General features: G+C 38.9%; 1 protein-coding gene across 2 annotated transcripts in view; it reads left to right on the top strand.

Moving 5' to 3' along the window:
* LOC128136173 (guanine nucleotide-binding protein G(q) subunit alpha) overlaps positions 1-24,286 on the top strand; it is a 128,307-nt gene that overhangs the window by 17,133 nt on the left and 86,888 nt on the right. Inside the window, exons 2-3 of one of the 2 annotated variants that reach the window (XM_052775351.1) lie at positions 18,842-18,920; positions 20,948-21,132. In XM_052775351.1, coding sequence (XP_052631311.1) covers positions 20,986-21,132 — 147 coding nt within the window. In that variant the 5' untranslated portion in view covers positions 18,842-18,920; positions 20,948-20,985. The remainder of the gene's footprint in view (positions 1-18,841; positions 18,921-20,947; positions 21,133-24,286) is intronic. The other variant, XM_052775350.1, reaches the window with a different exon arrangement.

The following is a 24,286-nucleotide window of genomic DNA, read 5'->3' as shown; positions in this document are numbered from 1 at the left end:
TACCCAGACTTCACTAAATGTCTGAACTAAGCTTCACATTTAAATATATTGGGAACATCATCTTGTTATAATTCCATTAAAAATTGCTATTTATAGGACTTCCTTGAAAGATGCAACAAAGGATATAAATATAGAGATTTCTGTAAACTAGTTTGCATGAGTAAAACAGCAGAGTAATCCAGCAACTATTGCTTGTAAATATTTCTGAAGCTTAGAAATGTTCATGAAGAATTAGACAAAAAGTTGTGTTTTAAATAAGTTGCAATAGTTCAGAAAATGAAAGGAACCAGAAGTCAAGAAAACAAAATATAACAATTAAATATAGCTATTCAAAAGTGAGGGGGAAAAGAAAATTTACAGCAGTTTGCAAAAATGCAGGTGACAAAAATGCTTTTATTTCACCTGTAGCATTGTGTGGCTGTGTTGAAAAGAACCTAGTTAATCAGCAAATCTACCCTTTCATTATCTGTATACACTGTTTGCATGTGTCAGTTGTCTGACTGAAGCAATCTTACACAAGAGGATGGGGTTGATCTTGCTGCAGCTGGAAGAAATAATCCTAGTTTCAGCACACAGTCTGCTGCCCCCAGTGCTGGCTCTGGTACTTAGCAGACCCCTCATTTCAGCTCTGTAAACTGGCCGAAAACTTTTCACCCTTTTGTACTGATTACTGAGAGGTGCTAATATTTTTGGTGGCACCGGTAGTCATTTGTTCTGAAAAACCTTATTATGAGATGTTCTAGACTATGCAGTCATACTGGTGTTTGGAAATAATTTTGACTAATATTTTTGAATGTGTATATGGAAGGTCCTGTCACTGTCTCCTTTAAATGTCTGTTTAAAACCACTGAAATTCAAGGCGTTTATTTCTGGTACATCTGTCTTTAGTTACTGGCTCCTCACACTGCAGATATTGGCAGACTTGCACACCTGAATGCATGCATTTATCCTCATCATGTCACATTGTGTAGATGAAGAATCTATTTCAAGTGATTCCAGGATTCTCAGAGAGAACTGGGTCCTCCATCAGGGAGCACTTCAGTACCTGACTTATTTGCCCATTGACCTGATTTAGAAGCCTAGGCAGAATAGGATTAGTGAGTAGGTACATGTATAAATAATAAGAACTGTGAGGTCAAGGCAGAATCAGAAGCCAGGACTCTACCTTTTGACTGATGGTGAGAACATGGTTCCTTTTATCTGATGATGCTTCCTACTTTTTAATACATGGAAGGAAGATATACTGCAGTGTAGACTGATAGTGAGTTTGCTTTCTTGAGAGATTGAAGATGGGAGTTTGAATTGTATTAGGCAAATGAATTAAAACTTTTCCACATTCAGCATGACTGTTAAAGACTAAGCTGTTTTATGTAGAAGAGGTTATTGCCTCCTCTGTCTGTATTTTGAAGCAGAGAAATTGCCCTCACACTGTATGACAAGCTTGCTTTGGTAGATAAAACTCTGGTAAAAAGATGTTTTAGTTTCTGGACTCTGGTGCTTAAGAATGTGGGACTATAAACTCCTTTGTCTTGTCAACAATGGGATGCTTTAGGATGTCAGAAGCAAAATCCTAACCTTCTGGGGACCTTAAATGTTAAAACCAGAGGCAGTATGGATTTTGCACAGTAGAAATACAGAACAGCAGAGCAGATATGTAGAGACTTTGCATTTGTGGAGTTGGGCCTAAATCCCAAACCATTCTTTCTTTTCTTGTTGCTGTGAAGGGAAATTCAGACTGAACATGTCTTACAGTCGTTGACAAAGGCCCTGCTAAGGATAATCAGTGAAATTCTCAAAAAGAACAGCAGGATGCACATCTGGAGTGTAAGTCAAAGCCTCGGTTCTGAGCCCTAGTTTCCAGGTAGAAAATGTGTTCTCATCACATACCTAATGAGTGACTTCTTGTAATAGTATGTGTATTGCTCTATCATCTTCTGCCTCACATTCAGGGGTCTGCAAGTTTGGGTCTTCAGATTCACAGCAGACTATTGCTGTACTGCCAAATCTGACTAGTTAAGGAACTTTGGAAGCCTAAATATAATGCTAAATAGATATGTTAAAGATATTTTTGAAAAAGCTGTTTTGTTAATTAATATCCACACATTCCTTACATAACCTTTGGTCAAATTAAGCAAGAATTAATAAATAGAGTAGATTAACAAAATACTAGCTGGTATTTGTTGCTTCTGGTTTTGTAGCAATGACATTGAGAAGGGTTCAGTTAATTTTTTTTATTTTTTTTTTTTTATTCCTGGTTGGTAGGTATTAAATATCCTTCTCAGGCCTATGAAAAACTTTTACTATATAAAGGGCAGACTTCTACTTTACAAAGCAGTATCCTAACTAAAATCAACAAACGCACTTTGTGTGGATGTGTCAGAATTTTATCAACTTTTATGAAATAAATATGCTATGATCAGAGTTTAATCAACTGGAACAAAGTTTAACAGTAGAGAAATTGAAGATATTCCAAATTAATTCTTGCTTTCATTCTGCTTTCTTTTTGGATGGTAACAGCTCAATAGTATTTGTAATAAAAGGGAATAGTTATTTAGCACTTTACATGTTCAGTGTGTTGTATATCCACTAGCTAATCAGTCTGTCACCTTGGTGAGGCAGGTAAGTAGGTAATTATTATCCCAGTGATTGTAGGTGGGGCAATGGAGACAAAGGCTATGTCTACATTAGCAAGTAGTGTGGACAGGAGAGAGTGGGTCTGTAGGGCAAAACAGTACGTGTTGAGATCCTGATGTCCATGTTCCAGGGCTTGGGGTTGTTTGTTTTTTTTTTGCTTCAGACCAAGTCTAGTCTGATCTCAGGGACTAAATGCCTATTTGTGGCTAGAATGTATTAAGTGTGGTCTTGGAGTACATCTTTCAAGATGTACTTAGTTTCCATTTCCCTTCTTAATTTCATTCTAAAGGAATCCAGTTCCTCACTTGGGGATTCTTAGTTGCTAATGAATAGTATGTGCATAGTAAGCAGGGACAATCGGGAGGTTCACTTCAAAAGTGTGCTCCTGAACCTAACTTAGGTCCAAAGGGATAATCTGGACAGTGATTTCAAGTGGGAGTTTTGCCATGCCTACAGACTGAGAAAGCCAAGCATTCATTTACGGTTGGACTCGATGATCTTAAAGGTCTTTTCCAACCTAAACAATTCTATGATTCTATGATTTTCAGAGCTGCTAAGCACAGCTCAAGTGGCAAAAGGCTTATGTTTGCTGGACATCTCTAAGTAGTGTTTTATGTACACAGAATAAAAACTTGGCCCTAGTGATTGAATACTACTTTGCACAAAAGTGGTAGAACTGGCATTTCACCTCAGGAACTTTCCTTCCCTGTTAGTGCTGGGTGATAATGAAATATTAATCCTTTAAATAGATCGATTTAGTTTTAGAAACATCTGTTAATTACGTCTGATTCTCATGAAGAACTTGAGCTGCGTATTCTCTTTTTTCTGTATATCAGTGTCAGTAATAACATCAAAATCATTAGTCTGTTAGGTGAAAACACTTTGAATGTTTTGTACTCTTTATGGTATTTCTATATTTTAAATTGTCTAAGCCATTGACGGTGTTTCACTTGTCCATTGCCTTGCTTTCCATGTTAGACTGTAGAAAGTTTATATGGTAACCTAATTGATTAGGGAAGTTTTTATTCTTTGATTAGGCAGTGTCAAAACTATTCAGTTATTTGTCTTTGTTGACCCCTAAATTACCAGTCTTTTTTTGTTTGATTTGACTTCCTTTCAGGTAATGGTTATAACTACTGTCAGTTCACATCACTGAATTCAAGGGAAGCATCAGTGAAGTAGGAGACGAGAATTAATGTTTCTGGTGTTTTTAAAAATAAGAAAGCAAGCAGGGAAAACTGCAAACAAAATTTTCAGGCTTTGTCAGGAAGAAACAAAAGACAGCTCCCCTTCTGCTTCTCTTTGCATGTGCATATATATTCACACAGCCTTTAAATTAACTTTGACCTAGGCGATATGTGTAGCTGCACAACAGTATTCTTAGATTGAGAGGTTTGAAGTTGACTTTCCCATGTGTCAGTTCTAAGTCTACCAAAATGACCCTGACTTCTGAATTTTCTCCTACACTTAAACTGGGCCAGGTGTCTGTAACTTGATTTACAATTATCTTTTACACGTTTCTCAGAAGTGCTTTACAAAGGTTATTGGTCACCAATAAAAGTGGAAAAGGAACAGTTTAAGTTAATAAAGAGATGGGAAGCTTTTGGTCAGATAGATAATAGAATAGGTTGAGTGTTGGAGAAGTGTGTCTCAGAAAATATCCTAGACTAATTAGAAGGGGAAAAAAAAAAAATCTTACTCAGCCGAGTTTGTAAGGAAGTGAACTATTACACTCTAATGTTATAAGAGTCAAATACTCCCCTAATTGTGGTCGTCTTGACAGCAAAAGGCTCCCATCCTTAGGTAGGCTATAGAACATTGCTATAGGTGATGTATTATTTTTAAATAATAAGAAAAATAGTTGTTTATTAAGTGAGATGAAGAAGACAAAGCAAATTGGGTGGAAACTGAGACAAGACTGGATTTGGACCTAGGAAATGAGCTAGCTGAATTCACAGGACATGGAAATATAAAACATGAACTTTCTTGTCGATCATTCTCCAACTTCATGGACCAAGAGAATCTCAGACAATTTTTCTCTTATGGTTTCAAAGAAAATTAATAAATATCTCCTGAATTTAATTAGAAAGATGATAATTTCAAGTAAACAAATCATAGTGTAATTGCATCATGCATTAGTTTCTAAGATTGCCAGTAAAATTCATAATGGTAAATATGAATAGATGCATCTTTTTATGTTAGCAATCCTTCCTAGCAAAAGCCAAGACAACATTATTCTTTAATAACATCTCTTTCCCTGTATTGGGTTTACATGGGGGGGGGGGGGCTGCGGGGGTGGCTTCTGTGAGAATTCACCAGAAGCTGCCCCCATGTTGGGCAGAGCCAGTTTTGGCCGACTCCAAGATGGACCCGCTGCTGGACAAAACTAAGACAATCAGTAAAGCTGGTAGCGCCTCTGTGATAACATATTTAAGAAAGGGTAAAAAAACACTGCACAACAGCAGCTGAGAGGAGTGAGGAAGTGAGAGAAACAGCCCTGCAGACACCAAGGTCAGTGAAGAAGGAGGGGGAGGAGGTGCTCCAGGCACCAGAGCAGAGATTCCCCTGCAGCCTGTGGTGAAGACCATGGTGAGGCAGGCTGTCCCCCTGCAGCCCATGGAGGTCCATGGTGGAACAGATATCCACCTGCAGCCCATGGAGGACCCCACACCACCACAGGTGTATATGTCCTGAAGGAAGCTGCAGCCCATGGAGAGCCTACGCTGGAGCAGACTCCTAGCAGGAACTGCAGCCTGTGGAGAGGGGCTCACACAGGTGCAGTCCGTTCTTGAAGGAAATGGACCCATGCTGGAGCAGTTTGTGAAGGACTCTGTCCTGTGGGAGGGACCCCATGCTGGAGCAGGGGAAAAATGTGAGGAAGGAGCAGCAGAGAGGAAGTGTTATGAACTGACTGCAACCCCCATTCCCCTGGGCTGCCCTGGGGATGGCTGGGGGGGAAGGATGTAGAAGAGTTAAGAGTGAAGTTGAGCCTGAGAAGAAGGGAGGGGTGGGAGTAAAGTGTTTTTAGTTTTGTTTGTATTTCTTACTATCCTACTCTGTTACAATTAATTGGCAATAAATTAGATTAATTTCCCCAAGTCTAAAGATGAAGTCACTTTTCAGGACAGCATTTATAAAGCTTGGTGTTTGTACATAACTAAGTTACACATGCAAAAAAAATTATTGTGGAGCAGCTGATATGTGATAACTGTTCACACCATGGTAACTTGGTTCTTGGACTCCTCTTTCCCTTTTTAAAAAGCTATTTAGATACTTGGGTTACTAAGTGATGTGCAGAAATTTTTCTAAAGCATCTAATGCTTTTTATTCTTTATTTTTAAAGAATGCCTCTGAAATGATTAAAACCCCTTGCAATATATTATCTTTATAAGTTTTCTACCCTTATTTACATTAATAGAGCCATAGTTTGCAGTAATCTGTTGGGAATACTTAAAGAGTAAGGATGTAAGAATAAAATCCTTAATAAGGTTTCTATGATTAACCTTTCCTGAGGTCATTATCACTTTCCTTAATTTATTTTTTCCAAGCTGTTCTGTAACTTAATTTTTTGAAGAAGTGTGACTGTATATTTGCTGTACTACTGAAAACAGTAAAATTGGTAACAGGAGATCATGAAATGGTTTATTATTATTATTGAAAATGGTCTGAAACTCTCTTCTGTTCACTTACATGGTGTCCTGGTTTCAGCTGGGATAGAGTTTATTTTCTTTCTAGTAGCTGGTATAGTGTTATGATTTGAATTTAATATGAGAATAATGTTGATAACACACTGATGTTTTCAGTTGTTGCTAAGTAGTGTTTAAACTAAGTCAAGGATTTTTCAGCTTCTCATGCCCTACCAGCAAGAAGGCTGGAGGGGCATAAGAAGTTGGGAGGAGACACAGCCAGGACAGCTGACCCAAAGTGGCCAACAGGGTATTCCATACCATGTGACGTCATGTCTAGTATATAAACTGGGGGCACTGTGGCCTGGTGGGGGTGGATTGCTGCTTGGGAACTAACTGGGCATCGGTCGGCAAGTGGTGAGCAATTGCATTGTGCATCACTTGTTTTGTATATTCCAATTCTTTTTATTATTATTATCATTTTATTGTTGTTATTATTATCATTATTATTTTCTTCCTTTCTGTCCTATTAAACTGTTCTTAAGAGTTTAACTTTTTTTCCCCTGATTCTCTCCCCCATCCCACTGGGTGGGGGGGGAGTGAGTGAGCAGCTGCATGGTGCTTAGTCGCTGGCTGGGGTTAAAGCACGACACATGGTTCAAAGATCTTCAGGGGGATATTGAACAGCTGGATGTGGGTTTGTATGAAGGAGCTGTGTCTGAATGGCACACAGTCAATGGAGGTGATACTTCATTCTTTGGTGGTGAATGGGGATCTCTAAATTGTAAATTCTGCAAAATGATATCCAAAGCCATATGGGGAGTCTGTTAATCAGAAATTATGAAGTTAGTGGAAGGAGTAGTGTTTATATTAATATTTTTCCTTGTGTTGAAAAATAATAGTTTTCAAAGGGACTTTTATAATAAAAGATTGAAGGCCTTTAGGGCAACAGTAGTGTTATGCTGTTACTTTTTTATACATCTAAAAGGGCTAGGCTATTTTTTTAGTCATTATAAGCTATTATCTGTAGTTTCTGTCTGTGTGTCCAGGGCAGGCCTGAGAACAAAGAAAACATTCTTAACTTCTGTTGTATTTCCCAGAGTTTGTTTTTCACAAGACACAGTGTTCCAATCCCACTTAAACTGTAGCTTCTAAATCTTTTATCTGATTTAGAGACTAAAATTCATCAAAAAGTTTTTCTATTTTTAACTTAAAAGAATTTAAGATCAATTAGGCTTCCTCCACAAATTCATGTACATGTGCCTTCTTACAGTTGCTGAAGAAGGACTTACAGGCTTGGTGTAATTTTAAATAAGCCAGTTGACAGCTGTTGTGTGTTGTTGTTGACAGCTGGTTGTGTGCCTGGTTACTTGTTTTTTTGGTTGAACTGAAATTATAATATAAAAAATTTATGAAGAATGTTGACTTGTGTGGATAATGCTTTAATAGCTGAAAATGTAAGCTAAAAATCTGGACTTGAACACTCTTCATTTGACTGTTGTGAAAAGGAATGACATAAAATAAATGTTTATTTCCTGGAAGTAAAAGTTTCCTTTTGAAAAAGGGGGAAAAAAAAAAAAAAAGAAAAAAAAAGACAAACAAGCTACAAGTCCTCCCCCCTCCTTCCGTGAGCTGAAATTGCATTATGATTCTTTGTCAGGATATCAGAATAGGGACTGATTCCCTACCTAAGTATGTTCTTAAGTATCTTGTTCCCTAACAAATAAAAATTACTAGAAATATATTTGAGTCAGTTTTGCAAAACCAGAAGTATATGTATTGGCTTTGTGTGGCAAGGTTTTGGTAGCAGGGGGGTTACAGGGGTGGCGTCTGTAAGAAGCTGCTGGAAGCTTCCCCTATGTCCGAGAGAGCCAATGCCAGCCGGCTCTAAGACAGACCTGCTGCCAGCCAAGGCCGAGCCAATCAGCAATAGTGGTAGCGCCTCTGTGATAACATATTCAAAAAGGGGAAAAAAAGTTGCAGCAGCACAGAAACTGCAGCCAGAGAGAGGAGTGAGAACATGTGAGATACAACCCTGCAGACACCCAGGTCAGTGAAGAAGGAGGGGGAGGAGATGCTCCAGGCACCAGAGCAGAGATTCCCCTGCAGCCCGTGGTGAAGACCATGGTGAGGCAGGTTGTCCCCCTGCAGTCCATGGAGGTCCACAGTGGAGCAGATATCCACCTGCAGCCCGTGGAGGACCTCATGCCGGAGCAGGTGGGTGCCCGAAGGAGGCTGTGACCCCGTGGGAAGCCCGCACTGGAGCAGGCTCCTGGCAGGACTTGTGACCCCGTGGGGGACCCACGCTGGAGCAGTGTGCTCCTGAAGGACTGCATGCCATGGAAGGGACCCATGTTGGAGCAGTTTGTGAAGAACTGCAGCCCATGGGAAGGACCCACGTTGGAGAAGTTTGTGGAGGACTGTCTCCTGTGGGAGGGACCCCACGCTGGAGCAGGGGAAGAGTGTGAGGAGTCCTCCCCCTGAAGAGGATGAAGCGGCAGAAATAATGTGTGATGAACTGACCCCAACCCCCATTCCCCGTCCCCCTGGGGGAGGGTAGGTAGAGAATCCAGGAGTGAAGCTGTGCCTGGGAAGAAGGGAGGGGTGGAGGGAAGGTGTTTTGAGATTTGGTTTTATTTCTCATTAACCTACTCTGGTGGACTGGCAATAAATTGAGTTAATTTTCCCTAAGTTGAGTCTGTTTTGCCTGTGACGGCAATTGGTTGAGTGATCTCTCCCTGTCCTTATCTCGCCCCACAAGCCCTTTCTTATATTTTCTCTCCCCTGTCCAGCTGAGGAGGGGGGAGTGATAGAGGGGCTTTGGTGGGCAGCACTAGTGAAAAGTAGAAATATTGAAATGCTTATAAAACCTTAATTAGCCAGTGACTTAAGTGAATTTAGAATTTTTCCTCAGATGCAGAGTTAAAGCAGGATTTATAATGTTAATAACTTATGCCAGTGAACAGCTTGTGGACTTCTATTAAACAAAAAGCCACATAACATTTTAAGTGAGAGCAGAACTATGATGAAAATTTGGGAGAGAAAGGAGATGGCTTTTTATAAGATACATAAAGCTGTACCTCATTAGTATAGCTTATTTGCTAGAGCTGATGCTGTTTGAATAAAACAGTAGTTGTAACTCAGCGCTTCTAATTCTTGCATTTATTAAGACTTCTCATACTGTAACAGTATCAGTGAGTAGATACTGTTTCTGAAAGGCAACAAGGAAGACCGCTTATCTATAATTTCCATTGTGTTCTGATTGAGATAATCTTATGATTTTTAATGCCTTTTTAATAGGGAGCAGTTATTTATTAATCTAGCCATTTTTGGTTGATATTTTACGTGTGTGTATATATAAATTCTATAAAAACATTGCAAAAAAATTATAAAAACTTCTTGAGGAGTTGCTGATTTGGTATATACAAGGTTACATCATCAAATCTAAATAAATACATACTTTCAGCCTATAACAAGCTGCTAGGTAATTATAAAGAGAAGCAGCAGCTTTTCTTGAAGAGAACGTTGGGAGTATTAGAACCATTAGTTTTGATTTGTCTGAAAAGGCTGGAAACAGTTTTCCTTTTAGCTACTGAATTAGCTCAGCTGAGCAGGTGGACAGAATGGAGCTGAATTCAAGCTAGTCTGGCTGAATGGGCACTACAGGTGAATGCTGTCCGCATAATAATGCAATGCTCTGTTGTGCTGCTAATAATTTTGCAAAAGAAATGGAATATTACGCTGTTCTTTTCAGGCATAGGAAAGCAATGCTTTAAATGACACGGTGTGTTAATACACTGTGCTGTTATGAATGCAAATGCAAAATGAAGTGACCAGATGCTTTGACTGGTAAAAGCTGGCTGTTTGTCCTTGGTATCTTCTAATCTCATGTTCTTAGTGACCCAATAAAAGCTTATGTCCTTCCTTTCCCCCAAGGTTAATTTTTTTTTTTTTTTTTTTTAGTTTTCATTTATTTTCATGAGCAAATACTGCACCTGAAAGTGACATTGCATTTCAGTAATCGTGTAGTTAGCATCAAAATACCTATATGGTATAGTGCATAAGGCTAGCAAGGATGTCATCTCAGAACTTAGCTATTCAATTTGCTTTCTCTTGCTCTTTTTTTTTTTTAAAGAAAAAGCAGGGATTTCTTTGTGTGTGTGTGTGTGTGTATAATCTAATTATTATTTTAATTATAAACTTGTTCTTTGATAATATTGCCCTTGACCTGATTTCTTAAACCTGCAGAGTACCAGTGGTAATTTGTATCTATAAAGTCTTCATCACTCTGTGTGTGTCTGTGTACACACATGAAAGTATGCACATGGGTATATTGATATTAAAATATACAAGGAACATGATTAAAACATGAATTTATTTAATGACTTCTTATTATTACCTGTCTTGCTAGATTTGAAATGGTTGAAATTATACTTGGAGTCTCTCCTGAGATACAATAATATAGAAGTTGTATTGTTCCTGTCCAGCTAGAGAGCTGGCTGGCCCTGGTTAATCTGTATGGGAACATGGCCAGCTTCCATGAGGAGTGCTGGTGAAGGGGAGCTGGCTGGGCTCCCCCCTCTCCTTGCTGGTGGATAAAGTCTGTGGAGGGGCTAGTTTCCTTTGAGAGGGGCTGCTTGGTTCATATACAGCTCCTTGCAATGGCTGTGAAGACATAGAAGTGCAAGAGGACAGCAAAAAATAAATTGCTGGTGACTCTCTCCAAGGGAAATAGCCGTTAAAAAGCACTCTTAAGTTAAGGAAAACCCACTGTAAGCAGCAGGAAATATGTCACAATATTTGGAACTGTGCTTCCCTCTGGGTGGATTTATAATGCTGTTGCCCTTGGAACCAGTATGGATTTCTCTGTGTGCACATGCGTGTGGGTGGGTGTTGTGAGAGACAGATAAAACTGTAAGTGACCCTTTAAATTTAGGACCAAGGGGAAATACAAATTCAACACTTGAGTCCCTCAGATTATGTGAGAGATGAAAATAAAAAACTGAGTAGTGTTTTCGTCTTCCTATCATGTCAGAGCTCCTTATTGTGAACTTTCATCTAGTTTGGTCTGTGCATACTCACTGGGGGAGAAAGGATGAAAGAATATTATTAGTTTTAAGGAACAGGTCTTTCGGGGACATAGCCTCTCTTAGCATTTCTTAATATCCTGTGAGAAACTGTCACTTTGAACAGTGGCTTTCATAAGGAAGAACTATGTTTTGTGCATAACCAAGGAAACAATAGCTGCAGTCTTAGAGCCTTAATGTGAGGGGAAAGAGGGAAAGGATTTCACAATGCATTCTCAAGGCTGGTAACTGGAAAGTTATATCCTCTTTAGTTTAGCCTTGCCTTCCCACCTCCCTCCGATTACCTCCTATTCTATTCCTTTATTTGGAGGTTATGGCTAGAATTATCCATATGATTTCTAGGTAAAGATTCCTCTGTGTGCTTTTTTTTTTTATTTTATTTAATTTTATGGAAGAGTTTTTTTGTTTGTTCCTTATCAAATGGCTAATGTACCTCTTCTGCCCCCCCCCCCTTACCTGAAGTTTAATTATGTAATCACATGTAATGACACTGAGGCAAATCTGAGACAACAGAGTAGCCAGGATGACAAGTCTATGGGAGTGAGATGAATGCTCTTTTAAGAAATGTCTATGAGTTGCCTTGAAACTAGGTAGGTGTAGGTCTAGATAGTTACTGCTTGTTCAGTCTTCTTAATAAGAAAGAGGAGCGTGAAGAAGTTCTTTACACTGGTACAAGGAAAAAGGGTTAAATATGAGAAGAAAATATTTACTGTAAGACTTAATACTATCTTAACAGTGTAAGTTAAATATTTATGTTTATGGTACTCTCAAGATGTACTCTCTTTGGAAACCAATAAAGATATACAATGAGTAATAAATATTGTAAGGTATATTTTTTTAAAATTCATGTTATCCATGAAGATTCAAGTTGGTGGAAGGCTTTGGTTGCAAGACCCTGGACTTGTATTTTTTTTGTGTTTGTTTGTGGTTTGATTGAAGTAAGAATTACTTTATCATTTTAGTACAGGTGGTATGTTTGAGCCTTGGAAACTTCCTTCTCTCTTTTGGGTGTAGTGCTGACTGAGCAAATGGAAGTTATGGATAATGGAAACTATAAGACAAGCACCTGAATACTGATATTTTACTGATATTTGATATATAGTAGCTTTATGTTTCTAACATAAGTCGATAATAATACTAGTAAGTTGACTCTGTCTAATTATGTATTCATAAACAGCTATCATGTTTTTATCTTACTAGCACAAAGGATGTGGAGTGTTCTGAAGCACAAACAACCAAAAAGCACAAGCAGAAGAGTCATGGGGGATAGTTTTACTATCTTCCCCAGGAGTATATTATATAGCACAATGAGATCCCAAATAGCTGCATGGGAGAAATGTTCTTAACCCATCATGTTAGAAGAACCAGCTTGATCTGCATTTATGTTTTGTACCACCTAAACCCATATGATAATGTTCTTTCTTTTGCACAACTAAATAACATATAAAAAGGTTCTAAACCAAAGTATCGGTTGCCAGCAGGTCAAGGGAAGTGATTCTCCCCCTCTACTCTGCTCTGGTGAGACCCCACCTGGAGTACTGCATCCAGTTCTGGGGTCCCCAGCACAAGAAAGGTTGGAGTGTTGGAGTGGGTCCAGAGGAGGGCCACAAAAACAATCAGAGGGGCTGGAACACCTCTCCTATGAAGAAAGGCTGACAGTCAGGATTGTTCAGCCTGGAAAAGGCTCCAGGGAGACCTTATCGTGGTCTTTCAGTATATAAAGGGGACTTATACGAAAGCTGGAAAGAGACTTTTTGCCAGTGCCTGTAGTGACAGGATATGGGGTAATGGCTTTAAACTGAAAGATAGTAAATTCAGATTAGATATTAGGAAGAAATTCTTTACAATGAGGGTGGTGAGACACTGGAACAGGCTGCCCAGAGAAGTTGTGGATGCCCCCTCCCTGGAAGTGTTCAAGTCCAGATTGGATGGGGCTTTGAGCAACCTGATCTAGTGGAAGATGTCCCTGCCCATGGCAGGGGGATTGGACTAGATGATCTTTGAATGTCCCTTGCAACCGAAGCCATTCTATGATTCTATTTGTGTTTGGTTATTATAAGGAAAAGTAATTCTTTTCAGAAGGAATGCTCCATGATATCTAGGCTAAAGCCTAGAATTTGAGTGAATATCTCTTCTGGAAACAGTGGCCAACCATTTTTGAGGGGAAAAAAACATGAAAGCACTAAGAAGCACTTGCTGTTCTTAGTCTCTCATTTAAGATATTGATATTTAATAATATAAAAAATGCTGCTTGACATAAATATTGCACTGTAACAGAAGTATAACTATTCCTATGACTTCTGTTTTCAGTAAAGAGATGTTTATGCTGGCTTTGGTATGATAAAACAATTCATTTTGAAAGCATTTATACATTCTAAGAAACAAAATGCTCTGCAGTATCCTTTGATTTTGTGGATGGAGGCCCTTAATACAAGTGGGAGGTCAAAAGTTAATGTTAGGCTGTCAAAACAGACCTTACAAATGTAAAATATGTTAAATGTTACCATCACCCCCCCCCCTTTGGAAAGTGTACTTTTATGTTTTCGCACTTTGGTTTTTAACATATTATTAAAAATTAACAAATTATATAACATACCGGGTTTTAATCTGTATTTCTGATGTATACAAATATATATCAAGTATACTTTCCAGATATTACAGTACTTATTTAAAATATCAATTAGAAAATCGAGCACCAAATATTTTATCTACAATTCATGAAAGCAGAATGTACAAAGTATAAAGTTGTATTTGTGAGGTAAATGTGGGTTTTTTTGTTTCCTAGATATGTTTTGGTACGTGATAATTACGTATAATATTAGAAAACATCAAGAGATCCAGACTCATCTTTTCCAGTTATAATGACTGAAATTTCATTCAGTGGAGAAAAATGTTAGTCAGTGGGGCCGGAGGGGGACAACAGGACAAATTAGGAGGAGCTGTTGATTCCCTCGAGGGTAGAGAGGCCTTACAGAGAGATCTTGATAGATTAGAGCACTGGGCAATCACCAACTGTGTGAAATTTAACAAGAACAAATGCTGGATTCTGCACCTGGGATGGTGTAATCCTGGGTGTACATATAGATTGGAGGACAAGAGGCTGGAGTGCAGCCCTGCGGAAAGGGATCTGGGGGTTTTGGTTGATGGTAAGCTCAATATGAGTCAACAATGTGCCCTGGCAGCCAAAAAGGCCAACTGTGTCCTGGGGTGCATTAAGCTCAGTATAGCTAACCTGTTGAAAGAAGTGATTGTCCCATTATACTCAGGATTGGTGCGGCCTCACCTGGGCTCCACAATATTAGGACATCAAACTGTTAGAATGTGTCCAAAGGAGGGCAACAAAGATGGTGAAAGGCCTTGAGAGCATGACTTATGAGGAGTAGCTGAGGATACCTAGGTTTGCTCAGCTTAGAGAAGACTGAGGGGTGACCTCATTGCTGTCTACAACTTCCTCAAGGGGGGCAGTAGAGGGGGAGGTGCTGATCTATTCTCTGCCATGTCTGGTGACAGGACCTGAGGGAATGGCTTAAAGCTGCATCAGGGGAAGTTCAGATTAGATATTAGGAAATAGTTCTTCACTGAGATGGTAGTCAAGCACTGGAATAAGCAATGCTCTTAGATATATGGTTTAACGTTTAGGTTGCCCTGTGTGGAGTCAGGAGTTGGACTCTGTGATCCTCATGGGTCCCTTCCAATTCAGGATATTCTATGATTCCATGATTCAAAGCATATTCTGCTTTACCAATTTGTACTTTAATTTTTGCAGGGTGTGCGCCAGAAAAAATAGTAGTAATGCAATAAATTGTGCATGATGTTTGTGTATAAGGGGTTACTGCTGCATTTAAGCAACTTGACTACCTTCCTGGCTCTGCTATGAGTGTGGTATCAGTGAATGTTTTGATCTTCTCATAATGCCAATCATGGAAATTTAAAAGGTCAAAAATATATAAAAATAGTGAAATCAAGGTTTGACTTCAGTGCTGTAATAGTTTTAAACCCCACTCTCCACTAGGAATAATGCTGTAATCATTGCAGCTTTGCTTAGATAACCTTGGAGATTCGTTATTCCCACCTTCTCCTTGTTTTGTTGTAGTTAATAATGTTGCTTGTGTTCTTCTTTAAAAAAAAAAATACTTGAAACTTTCTTTCTGTGTGCTTTTCTTGTAACAGTATAAAAATATTGACTTTCTTCCCCTTGATCATAACAATCTAAGAGAAGCTATTAATGTGAAGATTTCATAAGTTCCTGTATATTGTGCTGAAAATGACTGTATTCACTTCTGTCCTGGTTTTGGCTGGGATAGAGTTAATTTTCTTTCTAGTAGCTGGTACAGTGCTATGTTTTGAGTTCAGTATGAGAAGAATGTTGATAACACACTGATGTTTTCAGTTGTTGCTAAGTAATGTTTAGTCTAAAGTCAAGGATTTTTCAGCTTCTCATGCCCAGCCAGCAAGAAGGCTGGAGGGGCATAAGAAGTTGGGAGGGGACACAGCCAGGACAGCTGACCCAAACTGGCCAAAGGGGTATTCCATACCAAGTGACGTCATGCCCAGTATATAAACTGGGGTGGGAGTTGGCCTGGGGGGGCGGACTGCTGCACGGGAACTAACTGGGCATTGGTCAGCGAGTGGTGAGCAATTGCATTGTGCATCACTTGTTTTGTATATTCCAATTCTATTATTATTATTATCATTATTATTTTCTTCCTTTCTGTCCTATTAAACTGTTCTTATCTCAACCCATGAGTTTTACTTTTTTTCCCGATTCTCTCCCCCATCCCACTGGGTGGGGGCAAAGTGAGTGAGCCTAGTTGCGTGGTGCCTAGTTGCTGGCTGGGGTTAAACCACGACAACTTCCTAATAATTTCTGTGCAATCCCATAAATTTTATTAGATCTATAATTCATATACTTTTATTCTATTTTAGTGCATTCTGTGCTGGAAACTTTCCATGATTTCCTTTTTCACCAGGACTACTTTTCACACTTTGCCCCTGTACATAGAATCATAGGAACATTTAGGTTGAAAAAGACCCTTAAGATCATCGAGTCCAACCGTTAACATAACACTGCCAAGTCCACCACTAAACCATGTCCCTAAGCGCCATGTCTACATGTCTTTTAAATACCTCCAGGGATGGTGACTCAACCACTTCCCTAGGCAGCCTGTTCCAATGCTTGATAGCCCTGTTGGCCATTTCCTCTTGTCCTATCGCCTTTTACCTGGGAAAAGAGACCAACGCCCACCTCACTACAACCCCCCTTTCAGGTAGTTGTAGAGAGTGATAAGGTCTCCCCTCAGCCTCCTTTTCTCCAGACTAAACAACCCCAGTTCCCTCAGCCGCTCCTCATATGACTTGTGCTCCAGGCCCCTCACCAGCTTTGTTGCCCTTCTCTGGACACGTTCCAGCACCTCAATGTCTTTCCTGTAGTGAGGGGCCCAAAACTGAACACAGCACTCAAGGTGGGGCCTCACCAGTGCCGAGTACAGGGGAACAACCACCTCCATAGTCCTGCTGGCCACACTATTTCTGATACAAGCCAGGATGCTGTTGGCCTTCTTGGCCACCTGGGCACACTGCTGGCTCATATTCAGCCGACTGGACCAACACCCCCAGGCCCTTTTCCTCCAGGCAGCTTTCCAGCCATTCTTCCCCAAGCCTGTAGCATTGCATGGGGTTGTTGTGACCTAAGTGCAGGACATATGACACTCTATGCAGTTGAGGAGGGCTAGAAATGTTCTCTTCACTCTTGCTGCTGGCTTAACCACAAGATTAGTCTGTGGGAAGAAACAGGATGGTTTATTGAGCATTGACTTAAGAAGGGACAGACTTGAGGAAGCACATAAGCAGAGAGAAATGACATTTTTATATGTGTATGTGTAGTAGTATACTTTTTTTGTGTATGTGTGGCTATATGAACAAAGACATTTGGTCCAATTCTGTTCCCTTACAGACTTCTAGAAAAGCTGAAGATAGGAGTAGAAACAGTTTTAATTCGGCACCAGTGAATCATAGTCTTTGCAAGTTTTAGCATACCTTTAGATCTCCAAATACAGTTTATCATCAGCCTTAGGCTGACAAAGCCTTAGTACAGTGCCACCCAATTAAAGAACCACAAAGCTGAATAAGATATAGACTCCTTAGGTTTTACTTTCTTCTTTGGATTTTAATTTGTTTGCCTATATATTGCAATTTTTATAGACTTACAAAGTGTAAATAATCTGAAATACTGTCGTCTTTAATGTAATGCAGATGGCTTTATCAGCATGTTTTCTTTCCAATTGTGTGTGATTTTTGATTGCTACCTAAACTTCCAGCAAAGAATTAAAAGAATTACAAGCTTCAATTTTTATTTTATTTTAAAACAGAGTAGATAATACAAACATGTTCTTACCATCTCAGTGGCTAAATTTGTACTTAATGATTTTTTTTTTGAGTAATATGGATTCCTTCTTAAAGAAGCATTATGTTGAGCAAAAATGGAAGTTACTTTGTATTCCAATGATTTAGAGACATTTGGTGCAAATAATTTTCTTACGCATTAGTTAAAGCAAAATTTTTGATAAGAGTTAATCATGTCAAAAAGGCATACCATATACTATTCTGTGCTTTATGGGTTCATACTGAACAGACTTTTGCACTAAATGCGTGACATATATCTTGCAGGAAAAAGTGGAAAATATTATGGAATTATTAAAGCAATGTGTGATATGGTACTTGATTTCACTTCATATATAAGAACATGACTCCATTTTATAGGTTTCAGAAAAAGGGAAAAACTGAGATCTAAGGGTAGCCTGAAGCATTTTTTTTGTATGCAGTAGTTCTGCATTGCCTAGGTCTGTAATTTTATAAACTCTTGAGAAAAGTCATGTTCTCTCCCCTTTGATAGATTACATCCTGGTGGCCAGTCAATGCCCTGCAGAGATGGTCTGTGTATTTGGTGCTTTACTCTTGACCACAGCACAGTCTGGGGATCATAGTGAAGGCTGATTGTGGAAGCAGGCTTGGTCTAACTTTTCAACTTTGGAGAAGTTTGATTGCAATAGCAACCATTTGTGTTTCCACAGAAGAAGTAAAATAGGTCTGTATATAACATTGTGCTTGATTTTCTGTGAATGTGTGTGTAAGGAAGATTTGTGTTAGAAGTTTGTTTTATACATGTGGGAGATGGGGCTAAAGGCTTCACAACAAAGTCCACAGTGTCACGGTCTGTTTGGATCTCAAATTTTCAGGACAACGTACTCTGTGATTTAAACTTTATTTCATGATCTCATTAAGAAATACAACAAACACACACGACAAACAGGGGCTCAATCCCCTTTTGCTTAGACTAGTCTAGCACGTGAATTCACTTATTTACCGTTCAAGTCATAAGGTTTCATAACTTATAACCCATAACTCTTAATATCGTGTACCTATGAGCAAAAGAAAAGAATTAGTTACCTAGCCGACAGTGAGAGTGCTCATCCTTCCTCCTCCATCACGGTGCAGGCATCCCCTGTATCACACCAGGAAGCATGAAAGCCTCAGCAGTCCAACTGCTGTTGGATCCGCTTCAAAAGCTTTTTGGGTAAGCTAATGTTTTATACCTTCTAGCTTGGAGGTTTGGTCTATACCGTTTCCATAAGTTAGCAGCTTCCGACGAGACTACCGGACAAAAGATGATGGCTGCAGGAGACAGCAATTTGCAGGTGATAACGGCTGTACAATAGCCCTTTAGCGCTTTCTGGCCGCCTGTCCTGCCTACATGGTGCTCTGGCTTTGACCTAATGGCGCTGCTCCCAGCATACATCAGGCCTTAGCATGAGCTGGGTTAGCCAAAAATCTAAGCAGGAGTTGAGTGAACAGTCACGCACAGTAAAGACAAAAGCTTTTAGAGGCTTCCAGGTTAGATTTTGCAGTGTACTACCTCAGAAATACTTAAGGGTTGGCAGCACAGCATCATGCTTTAACCTTACATTGCATTGCTTATGAAATACACTACTCCGAGGCAACTAAAACATTATGTAAAGCATAAGGCTTTCTTTGTCCAGGAAGCCAAATATTAGAGCATGAATGAGGCATGAAAGCTTTATAAAAATGATCAAAATAAAATCCAGGCTGAAAGGCTAAGCAGCACTGCACGCAGGTAAATGCATTGCATTTCTTAGGGGGCTAAGTAGCTAGGTGAACATACAGCATTCATATGGCTGTGCAACTGTTTGTTCTAAATTTCAATTCCTCCTTCTAATTATTCATATGATTTGTTTGCTTAGATAAGCTCTCCTAATCACAGAGAGACTTAATTGGGCCAAAGGAAAAAAATGCTGTGTTAAATTCCCAACAAGCAGATCTTAACTTTAAATTGTTAAACATTCACAATGTTAATTTATAACTTATTATATGTGCTTTGTGTAAAGTACAAAGATGCAAAGAAATTTAAAGGAAGTAATGACTCTCCACTAACAAATATGAGCCAAATTTTAATTAAAGCTGATTTTATGTTTCTGATGTTGAAGCTTGCAGAACTATAATTGTTATATTATTTGCCTTTCTAACAAATTTATGTATTGGTTGTATATTGCTGCTTACCATAAATGTCCTGAAGGTTGGTGTCATGGTTTAACCCCAGCTGGCAATTAAGCACCACACAGCAACTTACTCCCCCCTCACCCAGTGGGATGGGAGAGAGAATTGGGAAAAAAAAAAAAAACCCAAACCAAAAAAACCCTCGTGGGTTGAGATAAAGACAGTTTAATAGGACAGAAAAGGAAGGGAAAATAATAGTAACAGTAATAATAGACTATACAAAATAAGTGATGCACAGTGCAATTGCTCACCACCCACTGACTGATGCCCAGCCAGTCCCCAAGCCACAGTGCCCCCTGGTCAACTCCCCCCAGTTTATATACTGAGCATGATGTCATATGGTATGGAATACCTCTTTGGCTAGTTTGGGTCAGCTGTCCTTGCTGTGTCCCCTCCCAGTTTCTTGTGCACTCCCAGCCTCTGCTGTCAGGGCAGTATGAGAAGCTGAAAAGTCCTTGACTTAGTCTAAACACTGCTTAGCAAAAGCTAAAACATCAGTGTGTTATCAACATTATTCTCATCCTAAATCCAAAACACAGCACTATAGCAGCTACTAGGAAGAAAATTAACTTTGTTCCAGCTGAAACCAGGACAGTTGGCCAAGCAAGATAATTTTTTTCTTACTCTATGAATTTTTGTGATAGAACATCTCATAGTCATTCCCTAAAGCTAGTTGTTGAGAACTATATCTTCAGGAATGCAAATTTATGCTTATAATTTTAAATACACAGTGGTATATTCTAGATATTTTGGAGTGTATATTTTGTTTTAGTTGTTAGTTTAGTTATTAACTCATTGCTGTCTTTTTTTTCTACTTCTATTTTGTCTTCAAAATAAAAGTTTTAATTCAGTGTTGCTTCAGTTGTTACTGTGTTACTGCTGTTTTGATATTGAACTGGTGCTTGTAGCAAGCACCTTGCAAGCACCATAACCACTTGACAGTGTTCTGCCCTGGACAAAGCTGTCTTTTTGTGCAGAAAAGTCATGTTTGTGTCCAGTGGCTGAAGTATATTCTTATTTGTCTTGCAGGCACAGGAGAGAGTGGCAAAAGCACGTTCATCAAACAGATGAGAATCATTCATGGATCAGGTTACTCTGATGAAGACAAAAGGGGCTTTACAAAATTGGTGTACCAGAATATATTTACAGCAATGCAGGCCATGATCAGAGCCATGGATACCCTCAAAATCCCATACAAGTATGAACATAATAAGGTGAGATTTTTGTTTATTTCCATAGCTGAAACTTTTCCTCTTTTATTTTTAGGAAATGTACTGAGGTCACTAAAAATTATATATCACATACAAATTATATTTTACCTAAAGTTTAGAAGAAAAGGGCTTCTTCCAGTCCTGCCTCTAGTTCTCTGCCCTTTGCAATGCTCTGACAACACAGGTGCTGTTCTTAAAAAGATGTCTGGGGGGGTTTGTCATAGTGAGAGGGTAAAGGGCAGGCTGGTGTTTGCCTGTGACTTTAGTTGTCTTTTTTCCTTTCCTCCCAGCCCATGTTCTGGCCAGAGCACAGTTAAGCCATTTTTCTGGTTTGTACCAGTACTACTTAAGGTTTTCCATTAATATTATATGGGGAAAAAATTAAATTATTAGAAAAATAGGTGGGGATATCTGTTTGTGTGTGAGTATATTATGAAATAAAACTTTTGATACAAGGCCTTAGAATAAGCAAATTCTTTTGAAAGTGATGATATCATTGAAATTTAGAAAGAAAAAATACATTTAAAGCATTTTGTAAGGTTTATCTTTGATTAGCCTAACTTCTTTCCATTTTTTCCATTCAGAAATTGAAATCAAATGTATAACTGCTATAACTAGTATTAAAAAGGAAATTTGCATGTGTATTCCAGCTCCATGTTTTTGCTGTACATAAAGCACTGAATTTCCTAACAAGCTGACTTATAAAGGTAGTTGATTGTGAAGCGCACATTTTTCTTCAGAATTGGTATTGACTGTCACTTTGCTGTAGTATATTAAAGTCCTAATCATAAATCAGTAAATTATTTCCTTGTATTATACTACAAAGTATATATTCTACAGTTATCGTTCAAATTGAGTGTTGAATTTATATAGAATGTTTTTATATAGTTGAAGTGAATTAGTTAGATGTGGCATAGCTGTTTACACGTGGCCAGACCTTTCTAATTAGAGCTGTTCCCTTTCTCTATATAAAAATAACTTGACTGAAAGTGAGCGAGTCTGTCTTTGCGCTCAGCTACTTCACAAGCATTCCCATCAGTTCTAATAGGGCTAGGTGTGGAGTAAAGTAAAACTTGCCAAAGTTGTCAGGTTCTAGATGCAATTCCTTTTAAAAACTCGGGGATTTTTTTATTCAGGGGAATTAAAAAATGCAAACTTGGTTCCCCCCCTGTCGTGGTTTCAGCCCAGCCGGTAACAAAGGACCACGCAGCCGCTCGCTCACTCCTCCCGCCCCCCTCCGGTGGGATGGGGAGGAGACGGAGGAGAGAAAAGAAAAAAAAAACTGGAACCTCGAGGGTTGAGATAAGGGCAGTTTACTGGGACAACACAAAAAAAGGTTACAACAACAACAACAACGGTACTAATGAAAGAATATACAAAAAGAGTGATGCACAGTGCGACTGCTCACCACCCGGAACCCGACGCTCCGCCACCGAAAGTCGAGAGCCCTCCCCCCGGCCCGCTCCCCATTTATATACTGAGCATGATGGCACATGGTATGGAATAGCTCCTTGGCTAGTTCAGGTCGGCTGCCCCGGCTATGCCCCCCCACCTCCCAGGTTCCTGTAAAAATTAACTCTATCCCAGCTGAACCCAGGACCCCCCCCCCCTTTTTTTTTTTTCTCTCCATTGAAAGTGAACTCATTAGCCTTGCAACCTAAAAAACATAGGAAGGGTACTTCCTATTAATTTGAATCTCATATCAGGAAATTCAGTCTCTGGAGAGAATATCTCAAAGTTTGATTAACAGTGTATTTTTAGCACAGTACTTGTTTTACACAATAGCTTAGAAAACTACAGCTCAAGCTGATGTTTATGTGGCTGAGCCTAAAGAAAAGAGAGTGAAGTGACCCTTTTATCAAATTCAAAAAGTTCAGTTAAGTAGGCAGTTGGGATCTTTGTACAGTATAAAAAATGACATCTAGGCTGGATTATTTTAATATCATCAATGTAGGAAGAGGCATGTTTTAAGTTAAGGAAGTTAGTTCTTCCAGTGTTCTGTTGGCTTCATAGTCACCAATATAAAGAGGCAGAGTCTGAAATGCATTGTCCTATATTATAATAATCTAGGCTCTTTGAAAGATTTATTATCAGAATAGTGAAAGTCAATTGAGAAATGTAAATATTAGTGTTTACATTATAATGTCTCAGAACTGATGGTAGGGCATTGTATCATACTTCTTTCATCACGCTTTTCATCGCACTTCTTTCTCTCGTCAGCTCCAGAATATGAGCTCTGCTGATGTTTAAGATAATGGGTAAGGATTATCTCTTCTCTTAGGGATGTGACATAGGAAATGGTGGCTTATGGATTGGTTTTTAGTTGCCTTTTGAGTAAATGTTACTGTGTTTCCATTATTTTTTAACCAGAAGATGTGAAGTTTTTATATGCACCTTGAATTTTGGAGAAGCAGTTTATAAAATACAGAAAAGCCTTAGGTGGTTTTTTTTGTTGTTGTTTTGTTCTGTGTTTTTACAGAAATGGACGTAAAGAATTCTCAAAATTGCCTGTCTGCAAAATTTTTGTGAATGTACAATAGTAACTCATGTGCAACCACTGACATCCAAATTCAGTTTTTTAAAATCTAATATATAGATGTATATATTTTAAAATCTTTTAAAAAACTGTCTTTTTAGAAATCTGACCTGTGTATCTATGTTCCTGTCAGTCCTTTCAAATACTGAATTAAGAAAACCATTAACTCCATTTTTTTTTTTTTTTTTTTAAACTTCTGACATTCCCAGTGTTGTCCATAGTGGCTTAGAAGCCATTGCTCCAGGTAATGTAGTCCCCCATTTCTCCTTTTCTATCTTTTTTCATGTCTAATATTGCGGAAGGATGGCTTTTTATTTTTTCTCTCCTGTTGTTACAGAAGTTTTGCTAAATAAATCTACTACTGTACTAAAGAACTACTACCAATTTTACCCCTTATTGTTCTCTTTCAGTGTAATTTCCAGAAGACAGTTGCTTCTTCTTACAGACTGTCAGGAAGGTGTCACTCAGTAGTGGTTAGCAGGCAGGAAATCTTACTTGAATCCATGCCCATAATTTCCTGTGACACTTCTTAAATATTTATAATAAGATACCTAATGTGAGTAAGGTAGTAACAGAACAGGTTACAAGAAAATATAGAGACTGAAAACATAAAATCATGTC

This window comes from Harpia harpyja, chromosome W (assembly GCF_026419915.1).
Source record: "Harpia harpyja isolate bHarHar1 chromosome W, bHarHar1 primary haplotype, whole genome shotgun sequence".
NCBI lineage: Eukaryota > Metazoa > Chordata > Aves > Accipitriformes > Accipitridae > Harpia > Harpia harpyja.
This window is presented reverse-complemented; position numbering and strand designations above follow the sequence as displayed.